This window comes from Carcharodon carcharias, chromosome X (assembly GCF_017639515.1).
Source record: "Carcharodon carcharias isolate sCarCar2 chromosome X, sCarCar2.pri, whole genome shotgun sequence".
Lineage (NCBI taxonomy): Eukaryota > Metazoa > Chordata > Chondrichthyes > Lamniformes > Lamnidae > Carcharodon > Carcharodon carcharias.
The window spans coordinates 23,260,769-23,279,419 of NC_054507.1; the positions used below are offsets into that span (position 1 = coordinate 23,260,769).

The 18,651-nt window shown below is 62.4% G+C and overlaps 1 protein-coding gene across 1 annotated transcript in view; it reads right to left on the reverse strand.

The window, feature by feature from the left end:
* Positions 1 to 18,651, reverse strand: part of LOC121273232 (electroneutral sodium bicarbonate exchanger 1-like) — a 595,872-nt gene that overhangs the window by 117,944 nt on the left and 459,277 nt on the right. Inside the window, exon 19 of the mRNA XM_041180250.1 lies at positions 670 to 679. Coding sequence (XP_041036184.1) covers positions 670 to 679 — 10 coding nt within the window. The remainder of the gene's footprint in view (positions 1 to 669; positions 680 to 18,651) is intronic.

Consider the following 18,651-nt stretch of genomic DNA (forward strand, 5'->3'; position numbering starts at 1 on the left):
TGTGAGGCGGAGGCAGGGCTGCATTGTACCCAGAGAGTCTGGTGAGGGGCGCAGGCAGGGCTGCACTGTACCTGGACAGACTGGTGTGAGGCACAGAGAGGGCTACACTGTACCTGAACAGACTGGTGTGGGGCGCAGGCAGGGCTGCACGGTACCCAGAGAGACTGGTGTGTGGCGCAGGCAGGGTTGCATTGTACCCAGAGAGACTGGTGTGGGGCACAGAGAGGGCTGCACTGTACCTGGACAGACTGGTGTGGGGCGCAGGCAGGGCAGCACCATACCCAGAGAGACTGGTGTGGGGCACAGACAGGGCTGCATTGTACCCAGAGAGACTGGTGTGGGGCACAGGCAGTGCTGCACTGTACGCAGAGAGACAGGTGTGGGGCACAGGCAGGGCTGCATTGTACCCAGAGAGACTGGTGTGGGGCGCAGGCAGTGCTGCACTGTACCCAGAGAGACTGGTGTGGGGTGGAGGCAGGGCTGCACTGTACCCAGAGAGACTGGTGTGGGGCACAGACAGGGCTACACTGTACCCAGAGAGACTGGTGAGAGGCGCATGCAGGACTGCACTGTACCCAGAGAGACTGGTGTGGGGCGCAGGCAGGGCAGCACCATACCCAGAGAGACTGGTGTGGGGCACAGAAAGGGCTGCACTGTACCTGGACAGACTGGTGTAGAGCTCAGGCAGGGCTGCATTGTACCCAGAGAGACTGGTTTGAGGCGCAGGCAGTGCTGCACTGTACCCAGAGAGACTGGTGTGGGGCGCAGGCAGGACTGCACTGTACCCAGAGAGACTGGTTTGGGGAACAGGCAGGGCTGCACTGTACCTGGACAGACTGGTGTGGGGTGCAGGGCTGCATTGACCCCAGAGAGACTGGTGTGGGGCACAGGCAGGGCTGCACTGTACCTGGACAGACTGGTGTGGGGCGCAGGCAGGGCAGCACCATACCCAGAGAGACTGGCGTGGGGCGCAGACAGGGCTGCACGGTACCTGGACAGACTGGTGTGGGGCGCAGGCTGGGCTGCATTGTACCCAGAGAGAATGGTGTGGGGCGCAGGCAGGGCTGTACCACACCCAGAGAGACTGGTGTGGGGCACAGGCAGGGCTGCATTGTACCCAGAGAGACTGGTGTGGGGCGCAGGCAGGGCTGCATTGTACCCAGAGAGACTGGTGTGGGGCACAGGCAGGGCTGCACTGTACCTGGACAGACAGGTGTGGGGCGCAGGCTGGGCTGCACCATACCCAGAGAGACTGGTGTGGGACACAGACAGGGCTGCATTGTACCCAGAGAGACTGGTGTGGGGCATAGACAGGGCTGCACTGTACCGGGACAGACTGGTGTGGGGCACAAACAGAGCTGCATTGTAACCAGAGAGACTGGTGTGGGCCGCAGGCAGTGCTGCACCGTACCCAGAGAGACTGGTGAGGGGCGCAGGCAGGGGTGCATTGTACTTGGACGGACTGGTGTGGAGTGCAGGCAGGGCTGCAGCATACCCAGAGAGACTGGTGTGGGGCACAGGCAGGGCTGCAATGTACCTGGACAGACTGGTGTGAGGCGCAGGCAGGGCTGCACCGTACCCAGAGAGACTGGTGTGGGGCACAGGCAGGGCTGTATTGTACCCAGAGAGACTGGTGTGGGGCGCAGGCAGGGCTGCATTGTACCCAGAGAGACTGGTGTGGGGCGCAGGCAGGCCTGCATTGTACCCAGATAGACTGGAGTGAGGCGCAGCAGGGCTGCATTGTACCCAGAGAGACTGGTCTGGGAGCATGAAGGGCTGCACCGTACCCAGACAGACTGGTGTGGGGCGCAGGCAGGGCTGCACCAAACCCAGACAGACTGCTGTGGGGCACAGACAGGGCTGCACTGTACCGGGACAGAGTGGTGTGGGGCACAGACAGGGCTGCACCGTACCCAGAGAGACTGGTGTGGGGCACAGGAAGTGCTGCACTGTACCTGGACAGACTGGTGTGGGGCGCAGGCAGGGCTGCACCGTACCCAGAGAGACTGGTGTGGGGCGCAGGCAGGGCTGCACTGTACCCAGAGCGACTGGTGTGGTGCGCAGGCAGTCCTGCACCATACCCAGAGAGACTGGTGTGAGGCGCAGGCAGGGCTGCATTGGACCCAGAGAGTCTGGTGAGGGGCGCAGGCAGGGCTGCACTGTACCTGGACAGACTGGTGTGAGGCACAGACAGGGCTACACTGTACCTGGACAGACTGGTGTGGGGCGCAGGCAGGGGTGCACTGTACCCAGAGAGACTGGTGTGGGGCGCAGGCAGGGTTGCATTGTACCCAGAGAGACTGGTGTGGGGTACAGACAGGGCTGCACTGTACCTGGACAGACTGGTGTGGGGCGCAGGCAGGGCTGCACCATACGCAGAGAAACTGGTGTGGGGCACAGACAGGGCTGCATTGTACCCAGAGAGACTGGTGTGGGGCACAGGTAGTGCTGCACTGTACCCAGAGAGACTGGTGTGGGGCGCAGGCAGGGCTGCATTGTACCCAGAGAGACTATGTGTGGTACAGGCAGGGCTGCACTGTACCCAGAGCGTCTGGTGTGGTGCGCAGGCAGTCCTGCACCATACCCAGAGATACTGGTGAGGGGCACAGACAGGGCTGCACCGTACCCAGAGAGACTGGTGTGGGGCACAGGCAGTGCTGCACCGTACCCAGAGAGACTGGTGTGAGACGAAGGCAATGCTGCATCGTACCCAGAGAGACTGGTGTGAGGCGCAGGCAGTGCTGCATTGTACCCAGAAAGACTGGTGTGGGTCGCAGACAGGGCTGCACTGTACCTGGACAGACTGGTGTGAGGCGCAGGCAGGGCGGCACTGTACCTGGACAGACTGGTGTGGGGCACAGACAGGGCTGCACCGTACCTGGACAGACAGTTGTGGAGCGCAGGCAGGGCTGCAAGGTACCCAGAGATACTGGTGAGGGGCGCAGGCAGGGCTGCATTGTACTTGGATGGACTGGTGTGGAGTGCAGGCAGGGCTGCAGCATACCCAGAGAGACTGGTGTGGGGCACAGGCAGGGCTGCACTGTACCTGGACAGACTGGTGTGGGGCGCAGGCAGGGCTGCACCATACCCAGAGAGACTGGTGTGGGGCACAGGCAGGGCTGTATTGTACCCAGAGAGACTGTGGTGGGGCACAGGCAGGGCTGCATTGTACCCAGAGAGACTGGTGTGGGGCGCAGGCAGGGCTGCATTGTACCCAGAGAGACTGGTGTGGGGCACAGACAGGGCTGCATTGTAACCAGAGAGACTGATGTGGGGCGCAGGCAGGGCTGCAATGTACCCAGAGAGACTGGTGTGGGGCGCAGGCAGGGCTGCACTGTACTCAGAGAGACTGGTGTGAGGCGCAAGCAGTGCTGCACTGTACCTGGACAGACTGGTGTGGGGCGCAGGCAGGGCAGCACCATACCCAGAGAGACTGGCGTGGGGCGCAGACAGGGCTGCACTGTACCTGGACAGACTGGTGTGGGGCGCAGGCTGGGCTGCATTGTACCCAGAGAGAATGGTGTGGGGCGCAGGCAGGGCTGTACCACACCCAGAGAGACTGGTGTGGGGCACAGGCAGGGCTGCATTGTACCCAGAGAGACTGGTGTGGGGCGCAGGCAGGGCTGCATTGTACCCAGAGAGACTGGTGTGGGGCACAGGCAGGGCTGCACTGTACCTGGACAGACAGGTGTGGGGCGCAGGCTGGGCTGCACCATACCCAGAGAGACTGGTGTGGGACACAGACAGGGCTGCATTGTACCCAGAGAGACTGGTGTGGGGCATAGACAGGGCTGCACTGTACCGGGACAGACTGGTGTGGGGCACAAACAGAGCTGCATTGTAACCAGAGAGACTGGTGTGGGCCGCAGGCAGTGCTGCACCGTACCCAGAGAGACTGGTGAGGGGCGCAGGCAGGGGTGCATTGTACTTGGACGGACTGGTGTGGAGTGCAGGCAGGGCTGCAGCATACCCAGAGAGACGGGTGTGGGGCACAGGCAGGGCTGCAATGTACCTGGACAGACTGGTGTGAGGCGCAGGCAGGGCTGCACCGTACCCAGAGAGACTGGTGTGGGGCACAGGCAGGGCTGTATTGTACCCAGAGAGACTGGTGTGGGGCGCAGGCAGGGCTGCATTGTACCCAGAGAGACTGGTGTGGGGCGCAGGCAGGCCTGCATTGTACCCAGATAGACTGGAGTGAGGCGCAGCAGGGCTGCATTGTACCCAGAGAGACTGGTCTGGGGCGCATGAAGGGCTGCACCGTACCCAGACAGACTGGTGTGGGGTGCAGGCAGGGCTGCACCGTACCCAGAGAGACTGGTGTGGGGCACAGGAAGTGCTGCACTGTACCTGGACAGACTGGTGTGGGGCGCAGGCAGGGCTGCACCGTACCCAGAGAGACTGGTGTGGGGCGCAGGCAGGGCTGCACTGTACCCAGAGCGACTGGTGTGGTGCGCAGGCAGTCCTGCACCATACCCAGAGAGACTGGTGTGAGGCGCAGGCAGGGCTGCACCATACGCAGAGAAACTGGTGTGGGGCACAGACAGGGCTGCATTGTACCCAGAGAGACTGGTGTGGGGCACAGGTAGTGCTGCACTGTACCCAGAGAGACTGGTGTGGGGCGCAGGCAGGGCTGCATTGTACCCAGAGAGACTATGTGTGGTACAGGCAGGGCTGCACTGTACCCAGAGCGTCTGGTGTGGTGCGCAGGCAGTCCTGCACCATACCCAGAGACACTGGTGAGGGGCACAGACAGGGCTGCACCGTACCCAGAGAGACTGGTGTGGGGCACAGGCAGTGCTGCACCGTACCCAGAGAGACTGGTGTGAGACGAAGGCAATGCTGCATCGTACCCAGAGAGACTGGTGTGAGGCGCAGGCAGTGCTGCATTGTACCCAGAAAGACTGGTGAGGGTCGCAGACAGGGCTGCACCATACCTGGACAGACAGTTGTGGAGCGCAGGCAGGTCTGCAAGGTACCCAGAGATACTGGTGAGGGGCGCAGGCAGGGCTGCATTGTACTTGGATGGACTGGTGTGGAGTGCAGGCAGGGCTGCAGCATACCCAGAGAGACTGGTGTGGGGCACAGGCAGGGCTGCACTGTACCTGGACAGACTGGTGTGGGACGCAGGCAGGGCTGCACCATACCCAGAGAGATTGGTGTGGGGCACAGGCAGGGCTGTATTGTACCCAGAGAGACTGTGGTGGGGCGCAGGCAGGGCTGCATTGTACCCAGAGAGACTGGTGTGGGGCGCAGGCAGGGCTGCATTGTACCCAGAGAGACTGGTGTGGGGCACAGACAGGGCTGCATTGTAACCAGAGAGACTGATGTGGGGCGCAGGCAGGGCTGCAATGTACCCAGAGAGACTGGTGTGGGGCGCAGCCAGGGCTGCACTGTACTCAGAGAGACTGGTGTGAGGCGCAAGCAGTGCTGCACTGTACCTGGACACACTGGTGTGGGGCGCAGGCAGGGCTGCACCGTACCCAGAGAGACTGGTGTGGGGCACAGGAAGTGCTGCACTGTACCTGGACAGACTGGTGTGGGGCACAGGCAGGGCTGCACTGTACCTGGACAGACTGGTGTGGGGCACAGGCAGGGCTGCATTGTACCCAGAGAGACTATGTGGGGCATAGGCAGGGCTGCACTGTACCCAGAGCGACTGGTGTGGTGCGCAGGCAGTCCTGCACCGTACCCAGAGAGACTGGTGCGGGGCACAGGCAGTGCTGCACCGTACCCAGAGAGACTGGTGTGAGACGAAGGCAATGCTGCATCGTACCCAGAGAGACTGGTGTGAGGCGCAGGCAGTGCTGCATTGTACCCAGAAAGACTGGTGTGGGTCGCAGACAGGGCTGCACTGTACCTGGACAGACTGGTGTGAGGCGCAGGCAGGGCGGCACTGTACCTGGACAGACAGTTGTGGGGCGCAGGCAGGGCTGCACAGTACCCAGAGATACTGGTGAGGGGCGCAGGCAGGGCTGCATTGTACTTGGATGGACTGGTGTGAAGTGCAGGCAGGGCTGCAGCATACCCAGAGAGACTGGTGTGGGGCGCAGGCAGGGCTGCATTGTACCCAGAGAGACTGGAGTGGGGAGCAGGCAGGGCTGCACTGTACCTGGACAGACTGGTTTGGGGCGCAGGCAGGGCTGCACCATACCCAGAGAGACTGGTGTGGGGCACAGGCAGTGCTGCACTGTACCTGGACAGACTGGTGTGGGGCGCAGGCAGGGCTGCACCATACCCAGAGAGACTGGTGTGGGGCACAGACAGGGCTGCATTGTACCCAGAGAGATTAGTGTGGGGTGGAGGCAGGGCTGCACTGTACCCAGAGAGACTGGTGTAGGGTGGAGGCAGGGCTGCACTGTACCCAGAGAGACTGGTGTGGGGCACAGACAGGGCTGCATTGTACCCAGAGAGACTGGTGAGAGGCGTATGCAGGACTGCACTGTACCCAGAGAGACTGGTGTGGGGCGCAGGCAGGGCTGCACCATACCCAGAGAGACTGGTGTGGGGTACAGAAAGGGCTGCACTGTACCTGGACAGACTGGTGTGGAGCACAGGCAGGGCTGCATTGTACCCAGAGAGACTGGTTTGAGGCGCAGGCAGTGCTGCACTGTACCCAGAGAGACTGGTTTGGGGCACAGGCAGGGCTGCACTGTACCTGGACAGACTGGTGTGGGGCGCAGGCAGGGCTGCACCATACCCAGAGAGACTGGTGTGGGGCACAGGGAGGGCTGCATTGTACCTGGACAGACTGGTGTGGGGCGCAGGCAGGGCTGAATTGTACCCAGAGAGACTGGTGTGGGCCACAGGCAATTCTGCACTGTACCTGGACAGACTGGTGTGGGGCGCAACCAGGGCTGCACCGTACCCAGAGAGACTGGTTTGGGGCGCAGGCAGTGCTGCACTGTACCTGGACAGACTGGTGTGGGGCGCAGGCAGGGCTGCATTGTACCCAGAGAGACTATGTGGGGTACAGGCAGGGCTGCACTGTACCCAGAGCGTCTGGTGTGGTGCGCAGGCAGTCCTGCACCATACCCAGAGACACTGGTGAGGGGCACAGACAGGGCTGCACCGTACCCAGAGAGACTGGTGTGGGGCACAGGCAGTGCTGCACCGTACCCAGAGAGACTGGTGTGAGACGAAGGCAATGCTGCATCGTACCCAGAGAGACTGGTGTGAGGCGCAGACAGGGCTGCATTGTACCTGGACAGACTGGTGTGAGGCGCAGGCAGGGCGGCACTGTACCTGGACAGACTGGTGTGGGGCACAGACAGGGCTGCACCGTACCTGGACAGACAGTTGTGGGGCGCAGGCAGGGCTGCACAGTACCCAGAGATACTGGTGAGGGGCGCAGGCCGGGCTGCATTGTACTTGGATGGACTGGTGTGAAGTGCAGGCAGGGCTGCAGCATACCCGGAGAGACTGGTGTGGGGCGCAGGCAGGGCTGCACCACACCCAGAGAGACTGGTGTGAGGCGCAGGCAGGGCAGCATTTTACCCAGAGAGACTGGTGTGAGGCGCAAGCAGTGCTGCACTGTACCTGGACACACTGGTGTGGGGCGCAGGCAGGGCTGCACCGTACCCAGAGAGACTGGTGTGGGGCGCAGGCAGTGCTGCACTGTACCTGGACAGACTGGTGTGGGGAGCAGGCAGGGCTGCATTGTACCCAGAGAGACTATGTGGGGTACAGGCAGGGCTGCACTGTACCCAGAGCGTCTGGTGTGGTGCGCAGGCAGTCCTGCACCATACCCAGAGACACTGGTGAGGGGCACAGACAGGGCTGCACCGTACCCAGAGAGACTGGTGCGGGGCACAGGCAGTGCTGCACCGTACCCAGAGAGACTGGTGTGAGACGAAGGCAATGCTGCATCGTACCCAGAGAGACTGGTGTGAGGCGCAGGCAGTGCTGCATTGTACCCAGAAAGACTGGTGTGGGTCGCAGACAGGGCTGCACTGTACCTGGACAGACTGGTGTGAGGCGCAGGCAGGGCGGCACTGTACCTGGACAGACAGTTGTGGGGCGCAGGCAGGGCTGCACAGTACCCAGAGATACTGGTGAGGGGCGCAGGCCGGGCTGCATTGTACTTGGATGGACTGGTGTGAAGTGCAGGCAGGGCTGCAGCATACCCAGAGAGACTGGTGTGGGGCGCAGGCAGGGCTGCATTGTACCCAGAGAGACTGGAGTGGGGAGCAGGCAGGGCTGCACTGTACCTGGACAGACTGGTTTGGGGCGCAGGCAGGGCTGCACCATACCCAGAGAGACTGGTGTGGGGCACAGGCAGTGCTGCACTGTACCTGGACAGACTGGTGTGGGGCGCAGGCAGGGCTGCACCATACCCAGAGAGACTGGTGTGGGGCACAGACAGGGCTGCATTGTACCCAGAGAGATTAGTGTGGGGTGGAGGCAGGGCTGCACTGTACCCAGAGAGACTGGTGTAGGGTGGAGGCAGGGCTGCACTGTACCCAGAGAGACTGGTGTGGGGCACAGACAGGGCTGCATTGTACCCAGAGAGACTGGTGAGAGGCGTATGCAGGACTGCACTGTACCCAGAGAGACTGGTGTGGGGCGCAGGCAGGGCTGCACCATACCCAGAGAGACTGGTGTGGGGTACAGAAAGGGCTGCACTGTACCTGGACAGACTGGTGTGGAGCACAGGCAGGGCTGCATTGTACCCAGAGAGACTGGTTTGAGGCGCAGGCAGTGCTGCACTGTACCCAGAGAGACTGGTTTGGGGCACAGGCAGGGCTGCACTGTACCTGGACAGACTGGTGTGGGGCGCAGGCAGGGCTGCACCATACCCAGAGAGACTGGTGTGGGGCACAGGGAGGGCTGCATTGTACCTGGACAGACTGGTGTGGGGCGCAGGCAGGGCTGAATTGTACCCAGAGAGACTGGTGTGGGCCACAGGCAATTCTGCACTGTACCTGGACAGACTGGTGTGGGGCGCAACCAGGGCTGCACCGTACCCAGAGAGACTGGTTTGGGGCGCAGGCAGTGCTGCACTGTACCTGGACAGACTGGTGTGGGGCGCAGGCAGGGCTGCATTGTACCCAGAGAGACTATGTGGGGTACAGGCAGGGCTGCACTGTACCCAGAGCGTCTGGTGTGGTGCGCAGGCAGTCCTGCACCATACCCAGAGACACTGGTGAGGGGCACAGACAGGGCTGCACCGTACCCAGAGAGACTGGTGTGGGGCACAGGCAGTGCTGCACCGTACCCAGAGAGACTGGTGTGAGACGAAGGCAATGCTGCATCGTACCCAGAGAGACTGGTGTGAGGCGCAGACAGGGCTGCATTGTACCTGGACAGACTGGTGTGAGGCGCAGGCAGGGCGGCACTGTACCTGGACAGACTGGTGTGGGGCACAGACAGGGCTGCACCGTACCTGGACAGACAGTTGTGGGGCGCAGGCAGGGCTGCACAGTACCCAGAGATACTGGTGAGGGGCGCAGGCCAGGCTGCATTGTACTTGGATGGACTGGTGTGAAGTGCAGGCAGGGCTGCAGCATACCCAGAGAGACTGGTGTGGGGCGCAGGCAGGGCTGCACCACACCCAGAGAGACTGGTGTGAGGCGCAGGCAGGGCAGCATTTTACCCAGAGAGACTGGTGTGAGGCGCAAGCAGTGCTGCACTGTACCTGGACACACTGGTGTGGGGCGCAGGCAGGGCTGCACCGTACCCAGAGAGACTGGTGTGGGCCACAGGCAATTCTGCACTGTACCTGGACAGACTGGTGTGGGGCGCAACCAGGGCTGCACCGTACCCAGAGAGACTGGTGTGGGGCACAGGCAGGGCTGCACTGTACCTGGACAGACTGGTGTGGGGCGCAGGCAGGGCTGCACCATACCCAGAGAGACTGGTGTGGGGCACAGGCAGGGCTGTATTGTACCCAGAGAGACTGTGGTGGGGCGCAGGCAGGGCTGCATTGTACCCAGAGAGACTGGTGTGGGGCGCAGGCAGGGCTGCATTGTACCCAGAGAGACTGGTGTGGGGCACAGACAGGGCTGCATTGTAACCAGAGAGACTGATGTGGGGCGCAGGCAGGGCTGCAATGTACCCAGAGAGACTGGTGTGGGGCGCAGCCAGGGCTGCACTGTACTCAGAGAGACTGGTGTGAGGCGCAAGCAGTGCTGCACTGTACCTGGACACACTGGTGTGGGGCGCAGGCAGGGCTGCACCGTACCCAGAGAGACTGGTGTGTGGCACAGGAAGTGCTGCACTGTACCTGGACAGACTGGTGTGGGGCGCAGGCAGGGCTGCACTGTACCTGGACAGACTGGTGTGGGGCACAGGCAGGGCTGCATTGTACCCAGAGAGACTATGTGGGGCACAGGCAGGGCTGCACTGTACCCAGAGCGACTGGTGTGGTGCGCAGGCAGTCCTGCACCATACCCAGAGAGACTGGTGTGGGGCACAGACAGGGCTGCACCACACCCAGAGAGACTGGTGAGGGGCACAGGCAGTGCTGCACTGTACCCAGAGAGACTGGTGTGAGGCGCAGACAGGGCTGCACTGTACCCAGAGCGACTGGTGTGGTGCGCAGGCAGTCCTGCACCATACCCAGAGAGACTGGTGTGGGGCACAGACAGGGCTGCACCACACCCAGAGGGACTGGTGAGGGGCGCAGGCAGGGCTGCATTGTACCCAGAGAGTCGGGTGAGGGGCGCAGGCAGGGCTGCACTGTACCGGGACAGACTGGTGTGCGGCGCAGGCAGTGCTGCACGGTACCCAGAGAGACAGGTGTGGGGCGCAGGCAGGGTTGCATTGTACCCAGAGAGACTGGAGTGGGGAGCAGGCAGGGCTGCACTGTACCTGGACAGACTGGTGTGGGGCACAGGCAGGGCTGCATTGTACCCAGAGAGACTGGAGTGGGGAGCAGGCAGGGCTGCACTGTACCTGGACAGGCTGGTTTGGGGCGCAGGCAGGGCTGCACCATACCCAGAGAGACTGGTGTGGGGCACAGGCAGTGCTGCACTGTACCTGGACAGACTGGGGTGGGGTGCAGGCAGGGCTGCAGCATACCCAGAGAGACTGGTGTGGGGCACAGACAGGGCTGCATTGTACCCAGAGAGATTAGTGTGGGGTGGAGGCAGGGCTGCACTGTACCCAGAGAGACGGGTGTGGGGCACAGACAGGGCTGCATTGTACCCAGAGAGACTGGTGAGAGGCGCATGCAGGACTGCAATGTACACAGAGAGACTGGCGTGAGGTGCAGGCATTGCTGCATTGTACCCAGAGAGACTGGTGTGGGGCGCAGGCAGGGCAGCACCATACCCAGAAAGACTGGTGTGGGGCACAGAAAGGGCTGCACTGTACCTGGACAGACTGGTGTGGGGCGCAGCAGGGCTGCACCATACCCAGAGAGACTGGTTTGGGGCACAGGCAGGGCTGCACTGTACCTGAACAGACTGGTGTGGGGCGCAGGCAGGGCAGCACCATATCCAGAGAGACTGGGGTGGGGCGAAGGCAGGGCTGCATTGTATCAAGAGAGACTGTTGAGGGGCGCAGGCAGGACTGCATTGTACCCAGAGAAAATGGTGTGGGGCGCAGGCAGGGCTGCATTGTACCCAGAGTGACTGGTGTGGGGCGCAGGCAGGGCAGCATTGTACCCAGAGAGACTGGTGTAGGGTGCAGGCAGGGCTGCATTGTACCTGGACAGACTGGAGTGGAGCGCAGGCAGGGCTGCACCGCACCCAGAAAGACTGGTATGAGGCGCAGGCAGGGCTGCATTGTACCCAGAGAGACTGGTGTGAGGCGCAGGCAGTGCTGCACCGTACCCAGAGAGACTGGTGTGAGGCGCAGGCAGCGCTGCATTGTACCCAGAGAGACTGGTGTGTGGTGCAGGCAGGGCTGCATTGTACCCAGAGAGACTGGAGTGAGGCGAAGGCAGGGCTGCATTGTACCCAGAGAGACTGGTGTGCGGCGCATGAACGCCTGCACCATACCCAGAGAGACTGGTGTGGGGCGCAGGCAGGGCTGCATTGTACCCAGAGAGACTGTTGTGGGGCGCAGGCAGGGCTGCATTGTACCCAGAGAGACTGGTGTGGGGTGCAGGCAGGGCTGCATTGCACCCAGAGAGACTGGAGTGGGGCACAGGCAGGGCTGCATTGTACCCAGAGAGACTGTTGTGGGGCGCAGGCAGAGCTGCATTGTACCTAGAGAGACTGGTGTGGGGAGCAGGCAGGGCTGCATTGTACCCAGAGAGACTGGTGTGTGGCACAGACAGGGCTGCATTGTACCCAGGGAGACTGGTGTGAGGCGCAGGTAGGGCTGCATTGTACCCAGAGAGACTGGTGTGGGGCACAGACAGGGCTGCATTGTACCTGGACAGAGTGGTGTGGGGCACAGACAGGGCTGCATTGTACGCAGAGAGACTGGTGTGGGGCACAGGCAGGGCTGCACTGTAACCAGAGAGACTGGTGTGGGGCGCAGGGAGGGCTGCAATGTACCCAGAGAGACTGGTGTGGGGCGCAGGCAGGGCTGCATTGCACCCAGAGAGACTGGAGTGAGGCGCAGGCACGGCTGCATTGTACCCAGAGAGACTGGTGTGCGGCGCATGAACGGCTGCACCATACCCAGAGAGACGGGTGTGAGGCGCAGGCAGGGCTGCATTGTACCTGGACAGACTGGTGTGGGGCACAGGCTGGGCTGCATTGTACCCAGAGAGACTGGTGTGGGGCGCAGGCAGGGCTGCACTGTACCTGGACAGACTGGTGTGGGGCACAGGCAGGGCTGCACTGTACCTGGACACACTGGTGTGGGGCGCAGGCAGGGCTGCACCGTACCCAGAGAGACTGGTGTGGGGCGCAGGCAGGGCTGCACTGTACCTGGACAGACTGGTGTGGGGCACAGGCGGGGCTGCATTGTACACACAGAGACTGGTGTGGGGCGCAGGCAGGGCTGCATTGTACCCAGAGAGACTATGTGGGGCACAGGCAGGGCTGCACTGTACCTGGACAGACTGGTGTGGGACACAGGCTGGGCTGCATTGTACACACAGAGACTGGTGTGGGGCGCAGGCAGGGCTGCATTGTACCCAGAGAGACTATGTGGGGCACAGGCCGGGCTGCACCATACCCAGAGAGACTGGTGTGGGGCACAGACAGGGCTGCACCGCACCCAGAGAGACTGGTGTGAGGCACAGGCAGTGCTGCACCGTACCCAGAGAGACTGGTGTGAGGCGCAGGCAGTGCTGCACCGTACCCAGAGAGACTGGTGAGAGGCGCAGGCAGGGCTGCATTGTACCCAGATACACTGGAGTGAGGCGCAGGCAGGGCTGCATTTTACCCAGAGAGATTGGTGTGGGGCGCATGAAGGGCTGCACCGTACCCAGAGAGACTGGTGTGGGGCGCAAGCAGCGCTGCACTGTACCCAGAGAAACTGGTGTGGGGCGCAGGCAGGGCTGCATTGTACCCAGAGAGACTGGTGTGGGGCGCAGGCAGGGAAGCACCGTAACCAGAGAGACTGGTGTGGGGCGCAGGCAGCGCTGAACTGTACCTGGACAGACTGGCGTGGGGCGCAGGCAGTGCTGCACTGTACCCAGAGAGACTGGCGTGGAGCGCAAGCAGCGCTGAACTGTACCTGGACAGACTGGTGTGGGGCGTAGGCAGGGCTGCACCATACCCAGAGAGACTGGTGTGGGGCACAGGCAGGGCTGCAATGTACCTGGACAGACTGGTGTGAGGCGCAGGCAGGGCTGCACCATACCCAGAGAGACTGGTGTGGGGCACAGGCAGGGCTGCATTGTACCCAGAGAGACTGTTGTGGGGTGCAGGCAGGGCTACACTGTACCCAGAGAGACTGGTGTGGGGCGCAGGCAGGGCTGCACCATACCCAGAGAGACTGGTGTGGGGCACAGACAGGGCTGCATTGTACCCAGAGAGATTAGTGTGGGGTGGAGGCAGGGCTGCACTGTACCCAGAGAGACGGGTGTGGGGCACAGACAGGGCTGCATTGTACCCAGAGAGACTGGTGAGAGGCGCATGCAGGACTGCAATGTACACAGAGAGACTGGCGTGAGGTGCAGGCATTGCTGCATTGTACCCAGAGAGACTGGTGTGGGGCGCAGGCAGGGCAGCACCATACCCAGAGAGACTGGTGTGGGGCACATAAAGGGCTGCACTGTACCTGGACAGACTGGTGTGGGGAGCAGGCAGGGCTGCATTGTACCCAGAGAGACTGGTTTGGGGAACAGGCAGGGCTGCACCGTACCCAGAGAGACTGGTTTGGGGCACAGGCAGGGCTGCATTGTACCCAGAGCGACTGGTTTGGGGCACAGGCAGGGCTGCACTGTACCTGAACAGACTGGTGTGGGGCGAAGGCAGGGCTGCATTGTATCAAGAGAGACTGTTGAGGGGCGCAGGCAGGACTGCATTGTACCCAGAGAAAATGGGGTGGGGTGCACGCAGGGCTGCATTGTACCCAGAGTGACTGGTGTGGGGCGCAGGCAGGGCAGCATTGTACCCAGAGAGACTGGTGTAGGGTGCAGGCAGGGCAGCACCATACCCAGAGAGACTGGCGTGGAGCGCAGGCAGGGCTGCACCGTACCCAGAAAGACTGGTATGAGGCGCAGGCAGGGCTGCATTGTACCCAGAGAGACTGGTGTGAGGCGCAGGCAGGGCTGCATTGTACCCAGAGAGACTGGTGTGCGGCGCATGAACGGCTGCACCATACCCAGAGAGACTGTTGTGGGGCGCAGGCAGGGCTGCATTGTACCCAGAGAGATTGTTGTGGGGCGCAGGCAGGGCTGCATTGTACCCAGAGAGACTGGTGTGGGGTGCAGGCAGGGCTGCATTGTACCCAGAGAGACTGGTGTGTGGCACAGACAGGGCTGCATTGTACCCAAGGAGACTGGTGTGAGGCGCAGGCAGGGCTGCATTGTACCCAGAGAGACTGGTGTGGGGCACAGACAGGGCTGCATTGTACCTGGACAGAGTGGTGTGGGGCACAGACAGGGCTGCATTGTACCCAGAGAGACTGGTGTGGGGCGCAGGCAGGGCAGCACCGTACCCAGAGAGACTGGTGTGTGGCGCAGGCAGGGCTGAATTGTACCCAGAGAGACTGGTGTGGGGCGCAGGCAGGGCTGCACCGTACCCAGAGAGACTGGTGTGGGGCACAGGCAGGGCTGCACTGTACCTGGACAGACTGGTGTGGGGCGCAGGCAGGGCTGCACCGTACGCAGAGAGACTGGTGTGGGGCGCAGGCAGTGCTGCACCGTACCCAGAGAGACTGGTGTGAGGCGCAGGCAGGGCTGCATTGCACCCAGAGAGATTGGTGTGGGGCGCAGGCAGGGCTGCACCACACCCAGAGAGACTGGTGTGAGGCGCAGGCAGGGCAGCATTTTACCCAGAGAGACTGGTGTGAGGCGCAAGCAGTGCTGCACTGTACCTGGACACACTGGTGTGGGGCGCAAGCAGGGCTGCACCGTACCCAGAGAGACTGGTGTGGGCCACAGGCAATTCTGCACTGTACCTGGACAGACTGGTGTGGGGCGCAACCAGGGCTGCACCGTACCCAGAGAGTCTGGTGTGGGGCGCAGGCAGTGCTGCACTGTACCTGGACAGAGTGGTGTGGGGCGCAGGCAGGGCTGCATTGTACCCAGAGAGACTATGTGGGGTACAGGCAGGGCTGCACTGTACCCAGAGCGTCTGGTGTGGTGCGCAGGCAGTCCTGCACCATACCCAGAGACACTGGTGAGGGGCACAGACAGGGCTGCACCGTACCCAGAGAGACTGGTGTGGGGCACAGGCAGTGCTGCACCGTACCCAGAGAGACTGGTGTGAGACGAAGGCAATGCTGCATCGTACCCAGAGAGACTGGTGTGAGGCGCAGGCAGGGCTGCATTGTACCCAGAAAGACTGGTGTGGGTCGCAGACAGGGCTGCACTGTACCTGGACAGACTGGTGTGAGGCGCAGGCAGGGCGGCACTGTACCTGGACAGACTGGTGTGGGGCACAGACAGGGCTGCACCGTACCTGGACAGACAGTTGTGGGGCGCAGGCAAGGCTGCACGGTACCCAGAGATACTGGTGAGGGGCGCAGGCAGGGCTGCATTGTACTTGGATGGACTGGTGTGGAGTGCAGGCAGGGCTGCAGCATACCCAGAGAGACTGGTGTGGGGCACAGGCAGGGATGCACTGTACCTGGACAGACTGGTGTGGGGCGCAGGCAGGGCTGCACCATACCCAGAGAGACTGGTGTGGGGCACAGGCAGGGCTGTATTGTACCCAGAGAGACTGTGGTGGGGCGCAGGCAGGGCTGCATTGTACCCAGAGAGACTGGTGTGGGGCGCAGGCAGGGCTGCATTGTACCCAGAGAGACTGGTGTGGGGCGCAGGCAGGGCTGCATTGTACACAGAGAGACTGGTGTGGGGCGCAGGCAGGGCTGCATTGTACCCAGAGAGACTGGTGTGGGGCGCAGGCAGGGCTGCATTGTACCCAGAGAGACTGGTGTGGGGCGCAGGCAGGGCTGCATTGTACCTAGAGAGACTGGTGTGGGGCACAGACAGGGCTGCATTGTAACCAGAGAGACTGATGTGGGGCGCAGGCAGGGCTGCAATGTACCCAGAGAGACTGGTGTGGGGCGCAGCCAGGGCTGCACTGTACTCAGAGAGACTGGTGTGAGGCGCAAGCAGTGCTGCACTGTACCTGGACACACTGGTGTGGGGCGCAGGCAGGGCTGCACCGTACCCAGAGAGACTGGTGTGGGGCACAGGAAGTGCTGCACTGTACCTGGACAGACTGGTGTGGGGCGCAGGCAGGGCTGCACTGTACCTGGACAGACTGGTGTGGGGCACAGGCAGGGCTGCATTGTACCCAGAGAGACTATGTGGGGCACAGGCAGGGCTGCACTGTACCCAGAGCGACTGGTGTGGTGCGCAGGCAGTCCTGCACCATACCCAGAGAGACTGGTGTGGGGCACAGACAGGGCTGCACCACACCCAGAGAGACTTGTGAGGGGCACAGGCAGTGCTGCACTGTACCCAGAGAGACTGGTGTGAGGCGCAGACAGGGCTGCACTGTACCCAGAGCGACTGGTGTGGTGCGCAGGCAATCCTGCACCATACCCAGAGAGACTGGTGAGGGGCGCAGGCAGGGCTGCATTGTACCCAGAGAGTCAGGTGAGGGGCGCAGGCAGCGCTGCACTGTACCTGGACAGACTGGTGTGGGGCGCAGGCAGGGCTGCACCGTATCCAGAGAGACTGGTGTGGGGCGCAGGCAGGGGTTGCATTGTACCCAGAGAGACTGGTGTGGGGCACAGACAGGGCTGCATTGTACCCAGAGAGACTGGAGTGGGGAGCAGGCAGTGCTGCACTGTAACTGGACAGACTGGTTTGGGGCGCAGGCAGGGATGCACCATACCCAGAGAGACTGGTGTGGGGCACAGGCAGTGCTGCACTGTACCTGGACAGACTGGTGTGGGGCGCAGGCAGGGCTGCACCATACCCAGAGAGACTGGTGTGGGGCACAGACAGGGCTGCATTGTACCCAGAGAGATTAGTGTGGGGTGGAGGCAGGGCTGCACTGTACCCAGAGAGACTGGTGTGGGGCACAGGCAGGGCTGCATTGTACCCAGAGAGACTGGTGTGGGGCGCAGGCAGTGCTGCACTGTACCCAGAGAGACTGGTGTGGGTTGGAGGCAGGGCTGCACTGTACCCAGAGAGACTGGTGTGGGGCACAGACAGGGCTGCATTGTACCCAGAGACTGGTGAGAGGCGTATGCAGGACTGCACTGTACCCAGAGAGACTGGTGTGGGGCGCAGGCAGGGCTGCACCATACCCAGAGAGACTGGTGTGGGGTACAGAAAGGGCTGCACTGTACCTGGACAGACTGGTGTGGAGCACAGGCAGGGCTGCATTGTACCCAGAGAGACTGGTTTGGGGCACAGGCAGGGCTGCACTGTACCTGGACAGACTGGTGTGGGGCGCAGGCAGGGCAGCACCATACCCAGAGAGACTGGCGTGGAGCGCAGGCAGGGCTGCACCGTACCCAGAAAGACTGGTATGAGGCGCAGGCAGGGCTGCATTGTACCCAGAGAGACTGGTGTGAGGCGCAGGCAGTGCTGCACCGTACCCAGAGAGACTGGTGTGAGGCGCAGGCAGGCCTGCATTGTACCCAGAGAGACTGGTGTGCGGCGCATGAACGGCTGCACCATACCTAGAGAGACTGGTGTGGGGCGCAGGCAGGGCTGCATTGTACCCAGAGAGATTGTTGTGGGGCACAGGCAGGGCTGCATTGTACCCAGAGAGACTGGTGTGGGATGCAGGCAGGGCTGCATTGTACCCAGACAGACTGGTGTGGGGCGCAGACAGGGCTGAACTGTACCTGGACAGACTGGTGTGGGGCGCAGGCAGGGCTGCACCGTACCTGGACAGACAGTTGTGGGGCGCAGGCAGGGCTGCACGGTACCCAGAGATACTGGTGAGGGGCGCAGGCAGGGCTGCATTGTACTTGGATGGACTGGTGTGGAGTGCAGGCAGGGCTGCAGCATACCCAGAGAGACTGGTGTGGGGCACAGGTAGGGCTGCACTGTACCTGGACAGACTGGTGTGGGGCGCAGGCAGGGCTGCACCATACCCAGAGAGACTGGTGTGGGGCACAGGCAGGGCTGTATTGTACCCAGAGAGACTGTGGTGGGGCGCAGGCAGGGCTGCA